This window comes from Balaenoptera ricei, chromosome 11 (genome assembly GCF_028023285.1).
Source record: "Balaenoptera ricei isolate mBalRic1 chromosome 11, mBalRic1.hap2, whole genome shotgun sequence".
Classification (NCBI taxonomy): Eukaryota; Metazoa; Chordata; class Mammalia; order Artiodactyla; family Balaenopteridae; genus Balaenoptera; species Balaenoptera ricei.
This window is the reverse complement of record NC_082649.1, coordinates 104,909,527-104,928,294: the sequence shown is the minus strand read 5'-3', so window position 1 is coordinate 104,928,294 and position 18,768 is coordinate 104,909,527. Positions and strand designations below refer to the sequence as shown.

At 43.9% G+C, this 18,768-nt stretch overlaps 1 protein-coding gene across 5 annotated transcripts in view; it reads left to right on the top strand.

The window, feature by feature from the left end:
• The window catches only part of CNBP (CCHC-type zinc finger nucleic acid binding protein), a 55,227-nt gene extending 41,646 nt beyond the window's left edge, over positions 1–13,581 (top strand). Inside the window, exons 1-5 of one of the 5 annotated variants that reach the window (XM_059940495.1) lie at positions 3,554–3,708; positions 10,971–11,087; positions 11,207–11,299; positions 11,449–11,650; positions 12,513–13,581. In XM_059940495.1, the coding sequence (XP_059796478.1) occupies positions 10,985–11,087; positions 11,207–11,299; positions 11,449–11,650; positions 12,513–12,630 (516 nt within the window). In that variant the 5' untranslated portion in view covers positions 3,554–3,708; positions 10,971–10,984 and the 3' untranslated portion in view covers positions 12,631–13,581. Of the gene's footprint in view, positions 1–3,553; positions 3,709–10,970; positions 11,109–11,206; positions 11,300–11,448; positions 11,651–12,512 lie in introns of those variants that run through there. The other 4 variants (XM_059940492.1, XM_059940496.1, XM_059940494.1 and 1 more) reach the window with 4 other exon arrangements.
• Positions 13,582–18,768: the final 5,187 nt, after the last annotated feature.

Sequence of the window (18,768 nt, the reverse complement as noted above, 5' to 3'; positions counted from 1 at the left end):
TGTAAAATATTTATTTATTTATTTATTTATTTGGCTGCACCAGGTCTTAGTTGCAGGACGAGGGATCTTCATTGCGGCATGCGGGCTGTTAGTTGTGGCATGCGGGATCTTTTAGTTGTGGCATGTGGTTTCTAGTTCCCTGACCAGGGATCGAACCCGGGCCCCCTGCGTTAGGAGTGTGGAGTCTTAACCACTGGACCACCAGGGAAGTCCCAAAATTACTTTTTTAAAATGAATGCATCTACTTTTCTATTAATAAAAAATAGATGGGTGGTTTTATTTTGAAACTTTAAAACTATTTGCAAATAAAGTTTTTCTTTTACCAGTTAGTTTGCAGAAGTAGAGATAGTTTCAACATAAGGTCACAGAGAAGGAAGCCAACCAATGGAAAGCTCACTAAATGATTAGTCAGTGTTTCATACTTTCCTTGTCATCAGCTATCCTTCCCCACTCTGTCACTTTAAGGAGTCAATGGGAAATTGCAGGATTCGGTCTCAGTAACTACTGGGAGGCTGGAAGCTTTGTGTGAAGCACTTCAGCCGCCCTTGTTTGAAGCCTGCCCAGTCATTTATTTACTCTCTGACCTTGGGCAGATTAGTTAAATTCTCTGGACCTATTTCCCCATAGGGATAATAAAAGTACTTATCTCACAGGGGTTTTGTGAAAACTTACAAAGAGGTTATAAACAATGCCTGGTGTATAGTAAGCACTCAGTAGATAATGATAATAACAATAATGATGGATAATACTTTACAGTAATTACTTTATGCCAGGCACTGTAATAAGAACTCTCTCTATATTACCTATTAGCTATTATTAGTACTGTATAACTGCTTCCTATTTCAGGATTTAGCTTAGTAAGCTATGTTTCTGCTTTAGAAGCCGACATGAGAGGTGGAAACAATTTATTCTCCTTAACCTTAGTTGCATACTTTCCAAGCAAAGTCAGAGACTATTTCCCTGTTGGCAGAGAAAACAAGACACGGAAGGGTTTAGAAGGATATACACAGTATCATCTCCATTTAACAACAGGATCTAAGGCTTGTGCTGGACAGTCGGGCATTTTAGGCGGAAATTAGGAGTTGGCAGATATTGCTGCTCAACTGGCATTCATTTGAAAGAATCCTGAATCATGCTGAATCACAGCATTTTAGCTGGTCCTTTGAGGACACTGAATACTTTCTTTTGGCCCGTGTCATCCTGCAAGATCTTCAAGGGCATGGTCTGTGTCTTAACTCACCTTTGTAACCCCTGCAATGCTGCGCACAGTACCCTGGGTTAGACTGAACACTGGAGGGCAGGAGGGGATAAAATACATCTCCAGGGGAGGGAAACATAATAGGAGCCTCTTCCTTCAAATACACTTGGCAGCTTATCTTTTGAGTGGGGTGGCCTTTTCCCTTTATTTTCAAACATCGCTAGTGAAACAGGTGTACCGAGGCGCATATCCACGCAACACGAGTCACTATAGCTCAGCTCCATCCCAGACCTTCTCTGGGTCAGTCAGAATGCCTCATGACCAGACTGGCTCTATTAATAATAGTCATTACGGAAAGCTGGACACCAGGTAGAGAGTAGTCATTGCGGAAAGCTGGACGCCAGGTAGAGACACATTAGCTGTTCCTCCCAGAGCCAAACAGCAAAGACCACATTATGTTTCCATTCCTCTACTTAAGTCTTTTAAACCTATAGAAGAACATTATGTCTAATATCTTTATTTCACACCCACCCTTTTTAAAAAATTTTTTTTTAATATTAGGAACATTCAGTCCCTGCGTCTATAATGAATAGCAAATATTTTATGTAGCACTGTGGTTGGAATGGTAAACAAAAATCAAGTCAGAAAATATTAATTTATGGTTCCTACGACAATTTTAATTCATCCTCCTGGTGTGGCGTGGAGGCACCCAGGCTGGACTTCCTACATAGGCTCTTGTGTTGCACTGACTCACTGTTAGGGCTTAGGAAATCACTAGTTGTGTCTGCAATTACCACACTATGCCTTACCTCAAGATATTATAAAGATTCAACAGTTAGGGAGGGGAAGTCCATGAAGCTGTATAAGCTTCTTGGTAATAAAACTATGTAAGCACAAAATACCGTTTTATTATTGGTAACTCTGGTGTTGCAACTTAATGCATAAAGTGCCAGGCAACTCAATCTTATTGGAAATGGGGACTTTTCATAATTTTAAAATATTTTTACTTTAAATTGCCTTAACAAAAGTTTTTAAAAAAATCATTGGTCCTTAAAATAGTCCATCCACTCTGATAATTGCTACCCTCTCTTGAGCACTACGTTGGACACAATCTGCTAAATGCTTTACAATAATTGATTTTAATCAGGTTTAACCCTGACTCTCAGCATCTGAGCTCTTAACCACTCTGCTATACTACCTCCTCACAACATGATTTAAGAAGCCATACAGCCTTGCGACTAGGATTCAAATGAGGTGAAACCGGGGGCAAATGAATAGCTCAAGTCTACACAGCCACCTGCGGAGCTAACGCGACAAACAAGGACTGATCACCCCAGTTTTAACATCTTAATAACAAAAGATAGGAGCGCTTACTTTCCAAGTGTAAGTCATTAAAAGAATGAAAAGTACACTCCTGGCAGGCATCAGCCAACATGGGCCGCAGACTAACCTCAAGAGGACACCAAGTTTAGTATGAGACTGAAGTGATTTTAGGGCCTTTTAGGGCTCAAGAGACTGGGGACTCTTACTTTTTTTTTTTTCTTTCATGTTTTTAATAAAGGCCATTCCCAAATGGGACACAAAATTCTGTAACTTCTTAGTTTACCACTGAACAGTTTGACTTTATTCCACCATGACAGAATATCTATGCTATATATACAATGTCTTTTGGAGAAAATCTAAAGGCCTTTCGGGACCGTGACAGCCCAGGCCGGGTGGCCCTCCTGTCGCAGGGAACGTCACTCATCCCATGCTCCTCCGGTGACAAGGGTGTTGGGACCGAGGTTGCGGGCCGTCCTTCCACCCCCGCCCGCTCCCCAGGGAGGGACTTTTATTTGAAAGGGGGTGTTATCAGTCCTGCAAGTGGGAGCTATGAGGCCTCCGGGGCTCTGCCTGGGCCCCAGAAAAACCCAAACGAATCTCAGGCCTGCGGGCCGCAGCCACGGCCACCTGCGTGACTGGGCAGTCCGACTTCCCCAAACCGAGAGGCCCCGGAAGTGGGGCCGGGCTCCGGCCGCGCCGAGCTCAGGGTCCGCGGGCACACTCTTTCCGGAGCCCGCCACGGGGAGGAGTCCTCCCGGCCCCACGCGCACCGCAACCGCCTCCCTGAGACCCCCTCGCGGCGCCCCTCGGCTCTGCTGCCAGAACGGTCGCCGAGGCAGGACCCCGACATCCCCGATCCTGAGAGGCCGGATCTCGGGGCGGGAAGGCCGCGCGCGGGGCACGGCGGGAAGGGCCGCGCGCTCAGGGGAAGAGCCCCGCCCGCCGCGCCGCGTCGGGCGGGGCGGCCCTCCCCGCAGGCGGCCCTAATTGGACGGCCGAGCCCCGCGCGCTGATTGGCCGCGTGGGCGAGGCGGAGGAGAGCCGTGCGCAGCGGCGTGTGTGGGGTCGTGTGCAGACCCGCGTGTGGCGCAGGCGAGGACCCTGAAAATAAACAGCCGCTGCCTCGCGAGCCGCCTTCTCGGCCTGCGTCCGAGTCTCCGCCGCTGCGGGCCTCTCCGACGGTGAAGGTGAGGCCGCGAACATGCCGGGGGCCGCGGTGTGGGGGCCGCGGGCGAAGGGTCGGGAGCAGGGAGGCGGCGATGGCGGCCGCGCTCCGGCCTGCGCCGCTGCTGCGTCAGGCGGGAAACGGGCCGCCGCCGCCCGGCCCCGGACTGCGCCCCGCGGCCTGCCGCCTTCCCGCCCTGCCTGCCGCCCGGGACGCGGGGCCGCCGCAATCGGGCCGTCGGGCCCAGGCCGCAGCCTCGCCGCGGACGAGGCCGCGCGTCCTTGGGGCCGAGGCGGGGGCTCCGGGGCCGCGGAACGCAGGGCGGGGGTGGATTTGGCGGGAACGTGCGGGGAGGGGGCCGTGTGGGGGGAGGGCCCTGGAGCGGCGGGGGGCAGGGGGGCTGGGCCTGGCGCGGGCCATATGCCAGGGGCTCTGTGGGCTTAGGTGGGGCCTTGGAGAAGCTCTCCGTTTAGGGTGGGGGGACACCCCGCCGGAAGGCCCGTGAGGCTTCGGGACTCGTTCTGCCTACTTCCCGATAGCTTCCCGCTTCTTGAATTTTTATCGTCATTGACATGCTAAGTTACTTGTCTTACGGGGCAGTTCGGGAAGGGGCAGATAAGGCCCGCTTTTCTTGAGTCAACACTAATTTAAGGTACGGAGGCTTTTAAAAAACCGCGCTATCAGAAAAAAGCATGAATTTGTCAAACTTCCAAAATCATGGCAGCAGCAGTAACCTTTGCATCATCTCTTGGATAGGTGAAACGAATACAATTTAATCTAAAAACGAGGCGAGAAGATTAATTAGCCAACCTCCATTTGGATTTTCCAAACGTGAAAACCTATTTTAGAATGGCATAATGGCCCACATTTGGGTTTGGGTGTTGATTTTATTATTGGTAAAGCTTGTGCTTGTTGCCACATGTTAACCACATGGCCGCAGCCATAGGGCACTTCCAAAGGAAGTGATTACATCTGGTTTTGGGGGTCTTAGGAAAAGAAAACATTGCTCAGTTTTCATCTGTGACTTCAGATAGTGTGTTTCAGGCATTATTCAGAGGGATCCACAGAAAGGGTAAGGTAAAGAAGCCAAGAGTCGGGATTAGTTTTTTTTCTTTTCAGGAGGATTAATTTACGTCCTCATCTTGTACCCCCAAATGACAAGTTTTTAAAAACAGGTTTTTCCCTTTTTCCTATTGTTTGACCCAGTTTTGGGAGAGAAACATAACCAGTTAATTTCTGCATCAGTGAGTTAACCTTAATTTGAATTAAGAACTTTGTTATTCTTTTGCTCAAGACCTATAAGTTGAGTGTAAGGTTTTGAGGTTCTAAAGAGATGGATGAAAAGAAGTTCCTACCTCTTAGGCTTTTTTTTTTCCCCTCTGCAAAGCAGTTATTTTCAAATGCTTCTTAAAAATTACTGTGATGGAGGCTTAAACACCTACAAAGTGCCGCGTACATAGTTTCATGCTGTTTTTAGTTTGTTGAGCCTGATTCTTGTCTACAAGGAGCTCTCTGTACTGGAATATAAAAGGAATAATTTATTAGGTTCCCAAGGGCTGAATTAAGGACTTAAGATTTTTCCAAATCGCAACTCTTGGCAACAGTATTTGAAAAAAGCTAACAGTATATATTTATGTACTTATCTAATATGTCACAGATAAATTGGGTAAGTTTTTCTCAGCAACCAAAGGTCCACATTCCTTTTCCTATTGATAACAAGCTAGGTGTTTCATACGTGCAGTCTCTTTAAAATATTTTGAGCCAAATCAGTGGAAAACTTAAGGGGCATTTATTACACTTGCATTTGAACATCTGGAACAGGCCGAATGCTGTCTTTTCTAAGGTATTATAAGTGAGTTTTGTAATACAGTTTTGTGATTGGATTCTTTTTACCTTTCTTAAAATCTAATTGAAGTCTGTGGTACCTAAATGGAAGCTTAAAATGGGTACTTAAAGGCAGTAGAACCACAGTTTGACTAATTGGAATGATTGGTCTGTTGTCTAAACTCTTGACCACAAGAGAGATTTTGCTTCCCCCCCCCCCCCCCCCCCCTTGCAGGAGTGAGAGTTTCTTTTAAGAGTTGCTGGCTTCTTTCCTCTTCCTAGCCTTCTGACAGTAAGTGGAGAGCGGAAGACTGATGCCAAGGCAGCCTGGCCTGCTGTGTGGAGAACACTCTTCCTGTACTGTCTCATTTAATAGAACTCTTATTCTGCCAGTGTCAGATGCCGCTGCAGTAAGGGCATGCTGTTGAGAGATTCACAGTAAAGTGTACACCATTTTCATGTTGTAAAAAACTGCTGGAATAATAAAATAGAGCTTGTGGCTACCAACAGTCACGTTGTGAGTGGATGGGCTCTGTTAATTAGGACTGAGAGTGCAGTATGGTGGTCGCCTGGAGTGGCCCCATAGTTACAGATGAGGGTTTTAACTAGTGAAGTCAGGTTGCCAGTCTTTGGTCTGTGGTGACACTCCTAAGTTCTGCCTCAGGAAGAAGGTTAAAATCTAAAGTGGCTTTAAATTCATTCATGGGTGTGGATTTTTAGAAACGTATCGATTCTAGTTTTATTTTGACTTCTCTAAATTGGTGTGCTTTTCTGATAGCGTTTTCATGTACTGTATCACTTAACCCTAACAAAAGCCTCTGCAGAGGACTTGGAGCCAACTGTTGAAATCCTGACTCTAGAACTTTCTGTAGGGTTAGCCAAAAAGTTCTAGAAATAAGGTGTTATGGGAAAACCCGAGCGAACTTTGTGGCCAACCCAGTAGTTGTATGGCTTTGGGAAGTCATTTGGTCTCAGAGCCTCAGTTTCCTTATTGTAAACTGGGGACAGGAATACATGACTAGCAAGGTGGTAGGAGTTACAGATAATGTGTTTATCAATCCTTGACTTACAGTAGGTGTTCAGCTACTGACTGAAACCCTTCAGGACATGCAGAGATGGGTGTGAGTAGCATTGCTCCCAGGACTGTACTCTGTTCTACAGTATTCTGGCCAGAATGCAGGTAGTGCACAATATAACTTGCTTCCTTCCATTCTATCTGTAGTTTATCTTTATTTCAGCAGTTTGAAGTGTTTCAGTACCATGTTGGAACTCTGACCCAACTTATTAGAGCGTAAAAATGGGTGAGTGCATTCAAGGGGCAGAAGCTCCACTGTGGTCTCAGTGCAGGTTAGGTCAACGTGGATGAGTCAGGGGTAACCCTGAGTTTGGGGAAGGTGACTGGAGACACAGCAGATGTGAATCGATACGGCTGTGTTAGGAAAACAGTCTAACCTGATCCTCATCAACTGCTTTATGTCACGTTCCCCCTCCCCCCTTGCCTGTTGCTACTTATTTTAAACGTATTTATGGAGAGTTATGGTCTCTTATTCGTTGGAACGCAATGTTAGTCTTGACCGTGTGCTGTTAAGATTTAAGTAGTTTACTGGCTTTGTTCTTAGTATCAAAAATATGGTAGAATTACATTCACGAAGACATTTGTATTCCATTTGCGTTTTGGTACCAATTCCAGGATTTAAGCCTTAAAGCCTAGACGAGTGCAGTATCTGTAAACGAGGCCTCATAGTTTAGCTTACGTGGCCCTCACAGTGAATCTTTGCAAACCGTATCCTGACTGCCTGACTCCTCCTGCCTGGCATGCCTGTGCTCCTACCACGTCTTTACATGTGATTTATGTCAATGAAAATTCAATACACAGCAGTCGAAATGGAAACAGATCCTGATTCCTGTTATTGAAAATGTGGAGTCATTAGGAATTCACCCTTTTTCTTGTCTTACCTCTAATCCATTCCACTCAGGAAGTAGATTTTATGAGATGGGAAACTTGAGTATAAGCAGAGTTGGGCCCACTTCAAGCCTGCTGTGTAGATTGGTTTTGTTTGTTTGTTTGTTTGTTTTGGCTGTGTTGTGCGGCTTGCAGGATGGATGTCCAGAGCCCTAACCACTAGGCCACCAGGGAGTTCCCTGGGCTGAGTGCTCATCTCTCTGTCTACAATCCAGCTTAACTGGGAGAAGAGTGGAAAGGCAGGAATAACTGTAAGCAGTGGGCATAAATCCATACTTTTTTTAAATTGAGCACCTATTAAGCACAAGGCACCTGGTAGTAATCTGGTTACAGATCAGTTTTATCTTCCTCAAGACAGGAGAGGGGTCAGGTGTCCTGAGGTAACGCAGCAAGTGGTTAAGCTGGGTTAAGTGGTCAGTCTTTTTATACTGTGTGAGGGATCCATGGGTGTAAGTACAGCAATGATTTTTAGCAGCAAAAGGAAGAAAAATATGCTCCCCTGCTGCCTGGCAACAGTGAAAATACGGTATTTGTTTTTTAAATTTGTATATATGTTTTGTAGCATTCCATAAAATGTTGCTGAGAGTCTGGATGGCAAGTTAGGGGTCCGGGCTCGGTTGCTGATTTTAGTGACCTGGAGTGAAAATTTCTCAGTTACATGTGGGGATTTTACTAGACAATCTGAAATACATACTGAATTTAGAGTGATTGTAGTCAGTCCTCATTGAGTACGTAGTTGAAAATACATCGTTAACTTTTTTTTTTTTTTTTTTTTTGGGCTGTGCTACGCGGCTTGTGAGCTCTTAGTTTGAACCGGGCCCCGGCAGTGAAAGCGCTGAGTCCTAACCACTGGACCGCCAGGGAATTCTCAGCATCGTTACTTTAAATTAATGGTGCAACAACTCTTGTGATAGCAAGAATTCGGGTGTTTTATTGTCAGTACTTACTGGATTGGATTGGGTCTGTACAAGAAACACAAATTGTTTCGTTCAGCAAATGACTATTGGTGCCCCCCCACAAAAAAAAAAACCAAAAGACCCCAGCAGTTAAAATACTGAGTTATACTGCTACTAAAAGGATAATTGTATGGGGTATTATGATTCAAAGGTGAATTACTTGGTGTCTACTCTGAAGGAATATGATAAAAAGCAAAATGGTAGTGCAGAGTGCCCTGGGTCTTACTAGGGATTAAGGATAGCTCCAGGCTGGGTGGTGTGGTCAGGTTCTTTTATAGAGTTGGCCCTTGAAGGCTGCAAAAGGTTGTGACAGGCGGGAGAGGCGGGGGCAGGGCAGTGCCATCGCAGCCAAGAGCTGTGGGAGTCAGGGAGCCATGATAGATTTGCAGCTTTGTCTTACCGCCTCTAGTTTTCCTAAGGAATGATAGCATGCCATTCTCTAAAGACCTTATAACCTTATAAATACAGTTGTATGTAAGGTGAGTACCAGGATCAGTAGCATGCCTTAAAAACATAGTGGGAATCAGTTGGGTTAATGTTACTAAAGAGCTCTCTGTCATAAAGGAGTCGGTGAAAATGTAGACCAGCTGATTGAGGTCGGCGTGGCCAAAGAGAGAGAAACAGTTCATGGAAAATCCACACTTAGCTTAATCAGTTCTTGAGTAGCTAAATTTTTTAAACTAATATTTGTAGGCTAAAAGTAAACCTAAAATTTTAACTGCTGACTTTATTCAATACACTGATAAACATCTGATGATTCATTATAACGTATTTCCTTTGTACTTTACCATTATCAAACAAGAGGTCCTTTTAAAGCAGCAGTCTAAAAGGGAGGTTGCCCGGAACTATCATTTCTTTAGCTTTGAAAATGCATATTGAATATTGGGTTGTCATTTTTCGAAAACATAAGTATCTTATTGAAATAAGAGAATTATAAAATACTCAGAACTTGTCAAATTGCCTGGATTACCTTGTGAAAGGAAGTGATCGTTTGTGCAAAGAACTCCTTGGGACCAAGAGTTAATGTGCTCAAATTGGTCCCGAGTAAACAGAAGATGCAAAATGAAAATGGGGTTGAGGGGAGGATGACATACCATAAGCTGCATTTTTTTGTGATCATTTTATGTGCCATTCGTTTTTTAATCATGAGTATTCTCTCTGGTGGAAACCAGCCCCGCACATGACTTAGAATGCCAGCACCCGTATAAGAAAGCAAATGTAATTTTGCAAAAATACGTTTTTAATCTTCACTGACTGGTTTCATCTGACTAGAAACGTGCATTATGCATTCAGGCACTTTCCCCTACCCCTTATTGGTAATAAGTTTATACGGCAAGTGGCAAGAGTTGGTAGAAAGATTCCTCTGAAGATTTATCCTGGCTCTGATTGCAGAGAGTTGGGAAAGGTAATGAGTTCTTTTCAATATTTGATGATGGAGACTTGAAACTTGAGCATAATTTTTAGTCACTAGATTGCTCTACAACGTGTTTTAAAAACTTTGTTTACCATTGTTTGACACTGGAAATAAGGGTAAAAATGTTTAGATATGGAAGTGTGGAAATGTAAAGGTTACATTGTTTTTAACTAGTTTGTTTTTTAAAGGCCACTTTACTGGGACTTTGTCCTGCAACATTCCATTCTGTTCTATTCCATTCCATTCTATTCTATTCTAGGAATAGCCCGTGCTTATTTTTGGATTGTTACATAAGAAGTATAAAATGCATTTGCTTTAGTTGGAGTTTTGCTTTTATTTTGAAACAATACCCAATAAAGGAGTCGTCTATGAAATTCCAAGTAGCCTTGTTTTAAATGTAAAATTACAGAAAAATTTGGAAATGGGAGACTAGAAGAGGGAAAAAATGGTCCCAGTGCTACTGGTATTTTACTTTGGTGTCCTCTTTGTCATTTTTCTAATATTTTTAACATACTGTGCCGTCTAGAGACAGAATTGCCTGCATTTCTTCTAACGTGCCTGCTCTAAATACTGAATCGGCACGTAGTGCTGCAGTTTAACTGGGCACTGTGTTAGGTGCTAAGGGCGCAGACGAGAATGTTTCTTCATCCACTCTCAGAGTCCATACTACATACAGCTCCACTGGCTTATTCCAGTTTTATAGCCAGTAAATGACTTCCAGTTGCCCACAATAAAGTTTACTGGCTTGTAACCATGAAAATGTCCATTAAGTTGGACCTGGAATGAGGTATTACTAATTATTTCTAATAATGGATATTCATGGATACTAACCCTGTAAGTCCCGTCATCCCATTAATAATTGGATTAACATGTATGCATAATCTTAATGATTGTAAAGATCACAAGTTTATGAAAATACATAATGTTTTCAATGTGTTTTTCACTTTTAATATATTTCATAATAGATATATAATGCCTACATATATAGTTATGTGATTGTTTTTCTAACCAATATATTGGTTGCCTTTTTTTTCTCCGGAATAATTATCCAAAAATACACTAAACGGGGAATAAAAGCTAAAAGTAATTTCAAGTGGTTTAATGTGGTCATTTTTAATGTTTTGAAGATCTGGCTGCAGCCATGAGCAGTAATGAATGCTTCAAGTGTGGACGATCTGGCCACTGGGCCCGGGAGTGCCCCACTGGTGGGGGCCGTGGTCGTGGAATGAGAAGCCGTGGCAGAGGTGGTTTTACCTCGGATAGAGGTATTTTTGTCGAATAAAAAATTTTGAAGTACTTCAGCATTCATAAGTATCAAGACTGGTCTAATTAGTCAAATTCTTTTTGTTTCTGCCCAAAATAGGTTTCCAGTTTGTTTCCTCGTCTCTTCCAGACATTTGTTACCGCTGTGGTGAGTCTGGTCACCTTGCCAAGGATTGTGATCTTCAGGAGGATGGTAAGTATTTAACACTTCCTCTTCGTACGAGCATGCACTGCTGTGTTGGAAGAGATCTTCCACCTCTGAGGGTGTGTGCTGTATGGTTTGGAACGTAGCGGCGTCTGTAAGGTTTTATAGTCTTGGTCTGCTTCTTTTCCTTATTGTTGAAGCCTGCTATAACTGCGGCCGAGGAGGCCACATCGCCAAGGACTGCAAGGAGCCCAAGAGGGAGCGAGAGCAGTGCTGCTACAACTGCGGCAAACCCGGCCACCTGGCCCGGGACTGCGACCATGCCGACGAGCAGAAGTGCTATTCCTGCGGCGAGTTCGGGCACATTCAGAAAGACTGCACCAAAGTGAAGTGCTACAGGTGAGCTGCCGGCGTGCTGCTGGCCGAGAGCTCGTGGCAGGGGCTCCTGGAGAGTGAGTTGGCTATAAACGGGAGGGCCTTGGGGATAGTACGTGCCCTGAGGTGGCTGCGGCCGTAGGAGAGGTTTCCGGCTTGCGCAGCCGAACTGTCTCTACCTTGGGCAGTGTCCTGCCGTGATGCCGGGTGGGTTACGGCAGCTGGGCAGCACGCAGCACAACTTTGGAATGTTTAATGTTCTAAAAATAAGAATGTTGGGACTTCCCTGACGGTGCAGTGGTCAAGACTCCGTGCGTGCTTCCACTTCAGGGGGCATGGGTCTGATCCCTGGTCAGGGAACTAAGATCCCGCCTAACTGTGCAGGGTGGGCTCCCTCCCCCCCGCCAAAAATAATGTTTTGTTATAATAATTTGGGGTTTTCAGAGACTTTGTAGAAAACCGTGTAATTCACACACACAAATCTTTTGTCATGAAACCAGAAGTCTCTGCCTGTCTGTGAATGTGACATATAATAATATGTACACGTTAAAGTGTAAAATTTTATAAGTTTTGATATGTATATGCCTGTGAAATCTTAGGGGTTAATTTGTGTGAAACTATAACATTGGCCAGTGTTTTGGTTGTGGTGTTGGTTGGACTCTTATGGCAAAAGTTTTGGTCTTATGCCTTAGGCTGCACAATTGGGTAGCTTCGCTATCAAATTCCTCCTTTTTGCTCTTAGTTTAAGGCATAATAAGACTTACTGTCCTGAAAACAAAGCTGTACTGGTTTATTGTTGCTTTTTGTTCTGCAGTAACTGTTGCTTTAGTCCAGTTTGGCATTTTCTGAGCGCTAATATGAAGTTGTTCTACTTTCCTTTCTTTAGGTGTGGCGAGACTGGTCATGTAGCCATCAACTGCAGCAAGACGAGTGAAGTCAACTGTTACCGCTGTGGCGAGTCAGGGCACCTTGCACGGGAGTGCACGATCGAGGCCACGGCTTAATTACTGTCCTCTGTCGCCCCTCCTTTTCTGATTGAATCCTCTTCACTGGCCAAAGGTTGGCAGATAGAGGCTACTCCCAGGCCAGTGAGCTTTACTTGCCGTGTAAAAGGAGGAAAGGGGTGGAAAAAAACCGACTTCCTGCATTTAACTACAAAAAAAAGTTTATGTTTAGTTTGGTAGAGGTGTTATGTATAATGCTTTGTTAAAGAACCCCCTTTCCGCGCCACTGGTGAATAGGGATTGATGAATGGGAAGAGTTGAGTCAGACCGGTAAGCCCGTTCTGGGTTTCTCGAATATGTTCCCATGTAGGAGGTAAAAACCAATCCTGGAAGTGTCCATGAGCTTCCATAAGTAACTTTAATTTTAGCATAATGACTGCCTTGGATTGTCTGACCTCAGTAGCTGTTAAATAACATCAAGTAACATCTGTATCAGGCCCTACATAGGACATACAGTTGACTGGGAGTAAACAAAATAAAAACCAAACATGCGTGTTAACGGCTATGCGAGAAAACTTGGGATAAAAGCCTGAACAGGAACAACTTCCCCGCAGCGTTGATGCTGGGTAAACAGATGGCGATGGCAAAGGTGTAGAACACATTTTTTCAAAGACTAAATCTAAAACCCAGAGTAAACATCTATGCTCAGAGCTAGCATAATTTGGAGCTATTCAGGAATTGCAGAGAAATGCATTTTCACAGAAATCAAGATGTTATTTTTGTATACTATATCACTTAGACAACTGTGTTTCATTTGCTGTAATCAGTTTTTAAAAGTCAGATGGAAAAAGCAACTGAAGTCCTAGAAAATAGAAATGTAATTTTAAACTATCCAATAAAGCTGGAGGAGGAAGGGGAGTTTGACTAAAGTTCTTTCTGTTTGTTTCAGATTTTCATTAATGTATATAGTGCAAAATGCCATATTAAACGGGGGAATGTGGAGGACTGAAAGCTCACAGTTTGGACTTTGCTTTTTGTACTAAGTCATGTCTTCAGTAATGAAAAATAGCTGTTACAAGGAAGCACAGGCTTCAGATACTTTGGGGTCAATTGTTTTGCAAGGATATAGAAATTTTAATTCTTTCTAATCCATTATAATGATGGCCTTTAGCTCAGTGTTCATTCTGAACAGTTCTAATACCATTGCTGTTGTAGCATTTCATATTTTTCCTGGGCTTCACGGGGATCTGAAATGTTGGATTCCTTCTTTTTTCCCTAGGGTCTGAGCTAGAGTTGAGATGGACCTTAGAAGTCATCTGGTTTAATGAACTCACTTTATAGGTGAGTTACTAGAAGCTTAACTTGCTTGAAGGGTGTACAGCTGCCTAGAGCCGGGAACTTGAAGTACGCTTCCTACCCTATGCCCTCTATACTTTTTTGTCGTCCCCCCACCCCACCCCAAACTACATACAGTTAGTGGCACATGCTTCCCCAGGCTAGTTCATTTGTTCCCCCTTCACACCGCCATGTGATTTCACCTTGGATATATCGTGCATTTTTCACCTTCCATGTAAAGTCTGGTCAGTTTATGTTGGTGTATCGCTGCAGTGTTAAGATTTGGTGTTTCAGCTGTGCTGTGCTAATTCCAGCTTGGTCAAATTAATAGTCCAGAGCAGGCAAGAAAATGAAAACACGACATGGGTTCATTTCGTTATGAGTACAAGCTTACTTTCTATTTGATTTTTTTTTAGTTTCTAGCACAAGCATGAGACAGTGTAAGGGAAGCCCTGTTTTCAAAGGCATCACTGTTACATGTAATTAAATTCAGGGTTGGGGGCCAGCGCACATGAGGTTATTTTCTCCCAAGGTTTCCAACCTCAAGTGGGAAACATAAGACAGCAAACGAGATATTTAGAACTGCTTTGTTCCAACGTAGCACCGTCCTTTGTGCTACTACGTTTGTAGTACCTAGCAGTTGCCTTTTGTTCGAGACCCTTTGACGCACATAATTAAGGACCTATTTGAAACATACCACAAAGTGTGCTTTCATAAGGTAGCATTTCTCTGCATTGACCTTGATGACTGAACAAGTCCAGTGAGAAAATGTGTTTTACAGGGATATTGAGCTAATTGCTAGGAGCCAATGAGCAGTTTGTGTAGGATTAATGCTTTGCTGTCAAACTTGGTTGTAAGGCTACTTTGTTTTTTTTTAAATGCTTCTTTAGATATCTTTTTCTTTTTAATCCTATTTATTTTTTGGCTGCGTTGGGTCTTGGTTGCTGCACGCGGGCTTTCTCTCATTGCAGCGAGAGTGGGGTCTACTCTTCGTTGCGGTGCGTGTGGTTCTCATTGCGGTGGCTTCTCGTGTTGTGGAGCACGGCCTCTAGGCGTGTGGGCTTCAGTAGTTGCAGCAGACAGGTTCAGTAGTGCGGCACACGGGCCCTAGAGTGCACGGGCTTCAGTAGTTGTGGCGCACGGGCCTAGTTGCTCCGCGGCATGTGGGATCTTCCCAGACCAGGGCTCAAACCCATGTCCCCTGCATTGGCAGGCGGATTCTTAACCACTGTGCCACCAGGGAAGTCCTTAAGGCTACTTTTTAAAAACAGTTTTCAGATAGTAACATTGCCTTGATACATGAATGGTTTCGTCAAAAGTGAGGCTTGTTTGGAGGTAGCATCTTTCACCTGTTAGGGTCTGCCTCCCTTTTGTGTACTTCTAGAATAGCTATTTCTCCTCAGCTTCTTGAAGCTTCTTCATCAGTGACTTCAGTGAGTGGATCAAGAGGAGCTTTTGCTTACAATCCTATTTTGAAGAATTTTGTAAGTGGTGTTTAGAATAATCAGTGCAATGAACACTTATGTATACCCACTCCTAGATTTAACAGCAAACAGTTGTTCAGAGGCGTTTGTGAGTAAGTTGAAGGTGTGACTATTTTGGCATGCATCTTGTGGGAACTAAGATGTCCTCTCTCAGGATCACGGTACCACTGTTATGCTTAAGAAATCTGAGATTATTTCCCTAGTACCATCTGACCCCTAATACAACTGTTCAGATAGCCGCAGTTGTATCAAAAAAGCCATACGTAGCCAGTTTTCCCAAACCAGGATCCAGTCAGGGTTTGTAAGTTGCATTTGGTTGGTACGTTTCCTTAGTCTCTCCTAACAGTTACCAACTTTTCCCGCCTCATAAGCTTGATTTTTTTTTTTTTTTTTTTTTTTTGAGACTGGCACGATTTTCTTGAATGTCCTATATTTACTAATTGATTTTCTTTGGTGTCATTTCACTGGTTTATATCCCCTTTATTTCCTGGTCTACAGGCTTGATTATTAGGGTCAGCTTGAACTTGTGTTGGCGAGAATGTCTTCAAAGTGTGTAATGTTGCATTACATCAGTTTTACTCTTGATACAGAACTTGATCATTTAAGGCAGCCTCTTTTTTTTTTTTCGTTGTAGTGATGTGCATTTCCCTTGAATAGTTAGGAATATCTTGGTCTCCATTATCCATTCACTTGATGATTTTAGCATTTATTGTCCCCCGAGCAGATATTGATTTGAGTTCATAAACTTGTTACGCAGTTGGGAGAAATGGAGAATGTCGCTCCCTGGTTCAGCAAAACCAGGTTGTACTGAGTGATACAGTGCCCTTCATGGTTTTGAGTTTCCTGGTAAATACTGAATATTACCCATTAAGGAAAAGTTGATTTTCTTTTTCTTTTTTTTTTTTTTTTTTTTAAATATTTTATTTATTTATTTATTTATGGCTGTGTTGGGTCTTCGTTTCTGTGTGAGGGCTTTCTCCAGTTGCGGCGAGCGGGGGCCACTCTTCATCGCGGTGCGCGGGCCTCTCACCATCGCAGCCTCTCTTGTTGCGGAGCACAGGCTCCAGACGCGCAGGCTCAGCAGCTGTGGCTCACGGGCTTAGTCGCTCCGTGGCATGTGGGATCTTCCCAGACCAGGGCGCGAACCCGTGTTCTCTGCATTGGCAGGCAGATTCTCAACCACTGCGCCACCAGGGAAGCCCAAAAGTTGATTTTCTTAATAGAAATAGTCAAATTTCTGTTGAAGTTGTAGGGAAAAGAGTGCCTTGAAGGATTTTGTCTGGGAAGATTGTGGCTGTTGAGCTTCAGCTATTTTGACTATTTTATATGTTAAATTATTCATGGAACAGGCTGTCCTTAGCATGTAGCAGTTCCAGGGTCAGGAGGTCAGGTTCCTGGCTTCTAATCATGGCAGTGAGACATTGTCCCCGGGAGATCAAGTCCACCTAGCTGGCGGTGGGTAGCTCATTTAATTCTCTATTCCATCTAATTTAGATGTACATAGCAAAGAAAGCCACACTGTTAATAGTTTTTAGATGTGAGGAACCACAGAGCCTGCATCTTACTGCTTGTTCTAGCAAAACAAGTTTTAGAAATGCTAATTTGACTGGTCGGTGCATTCTTGCTTTGACACTTTAAAAGCAACTGAGAAGATTCCACCCTTTCCCTGCCGTAGATAAGTCAGGAATTCCAGTCCTCCCCGGAGAACCTGTATACTGTATTGCAGTGAAAGGCCACAGTGCTGGAATGAACTTAGTGACTTGGTAACATCCGAGGCCCCTGTGCACAGTGTTTTGTGTTTTCAGGAGTCCAGTGCAGAACAAAAAACTGCACGTTTACCTTTGATTAGTAGCACAGGGCTTTGGGGTGGTTGACCCTTCCAGAAGACATTCCAATTATGCTGTCTGCTACAAGTACATTTGTAACCTTGTCTACTCTAAGTGTCGGAAGGAAAATCTTGAGAATTTTGGGCTGTCGAAGTTTTTAGCACGTATTTGTCCTTTACCATCTGTCTCTTATTCCCTGTTTTGGGATGTGTTTGCCTTAATAAGTATTAGTACTGGTTGTGACAGTCTTAAGTTAAACTTCATAATTTTTAAAAAATTTTTATTTATCTTTCTATTCATTTATTTATGGTTGCATTGGGTCTTCTCTGCTGCATGTGGGCTTTCTCTAGTTGCGGTGAGCGGGGGCTACTCTTCGTTGCAGTGTGCGGGCTTCTCATTGCAGTGGCTTCTCTTGTTGTGGAGCACGGGCTCTAGGAGCTCGGGCTTCAGTAGTTGTGGTTCGTGGGCTCTAGAGCACGGGCTCAGTAGTTGTAGCTCACAGGCTTAGTTGCTCCCCGGCATGTGGGATCTTCGCAGACCAGGGCTCGAACCCGTGTCCCCTTCATTGGCAGGCGAATTCTTAACCACTGCGCCACTAGGGAAGTCCCTTAACTCCATAATTTTAAAACTGGAAGAAAGTGTAAGTTCTCCAAAAGATTCTGACTACATTGTTTTTGTATTGGACTCTGATATGTAATAATAAGCATTAGGCATCCCATTTGCTGTTACGTGACCTGAAGTATCAAGGGCTACATCTCTGACCTTTAAGTGCATGCTATGCAGAGCATGTAACTGCTAAAGCCGTTTAAAAGCGTCATTCCTAACAACAGTTTTATGGAGTAGGTGTTAAGGAACTTCTTTACTAGAATTACGAGATGTTGGCGTTTGGCTTGAACTTCTCAGAGTGGGTCCTGAGCAGTATTTTGTAAGCTTCCCGGTGATTCTAGGGTGCCACTGGATTGAAAACTACCAGGATAAGGAAGCAAGGTCATAGCCCCAGTGGCATGGTTGGAAATTGAGAACAGCTCAGTCCAGAGCTCATGCTGTAAATTGCAGGGGTTTATGTACATGTAATTATCCTTTCTGCTTGCCATAGAACTGAAGGAGCATTCCTTAAACATAACTGCTTCCCATCTGTGCATTTCCACCTCCCCTACAGACCTTGGCAAGGAGTTTAACTACTTGTAATCTCTTAGTAAAGGTTTTGGTAGCAAGTTGTGGTGTCAAACCTGTCTCCTGAGCTAGCTGATACGTATGTGATGGCAAGGATGGTCATAGTAGTGTCTTCAAAATCATAAACGTATTTTTCACACTTCCATTTCTACTCTTTCGCTTGAAAAAGTTCCTAAGTGGGCCTGAGGCGACCAAGGCAGCTGCAGTGAGTAGTGTACGTGCACTTCCGTCTGTCCGGGCTCCCCGTTTTCATCATTGCATTTTCCATGGAAGATACTTTGCAACATGAAATGTGAACCATGGTCTGGAACCTGACTACTCTTGTCCTCCCCAGAGGACGTTGCTATGTTACTACGTTACCAAGCTTGGGCAAAGGTAAT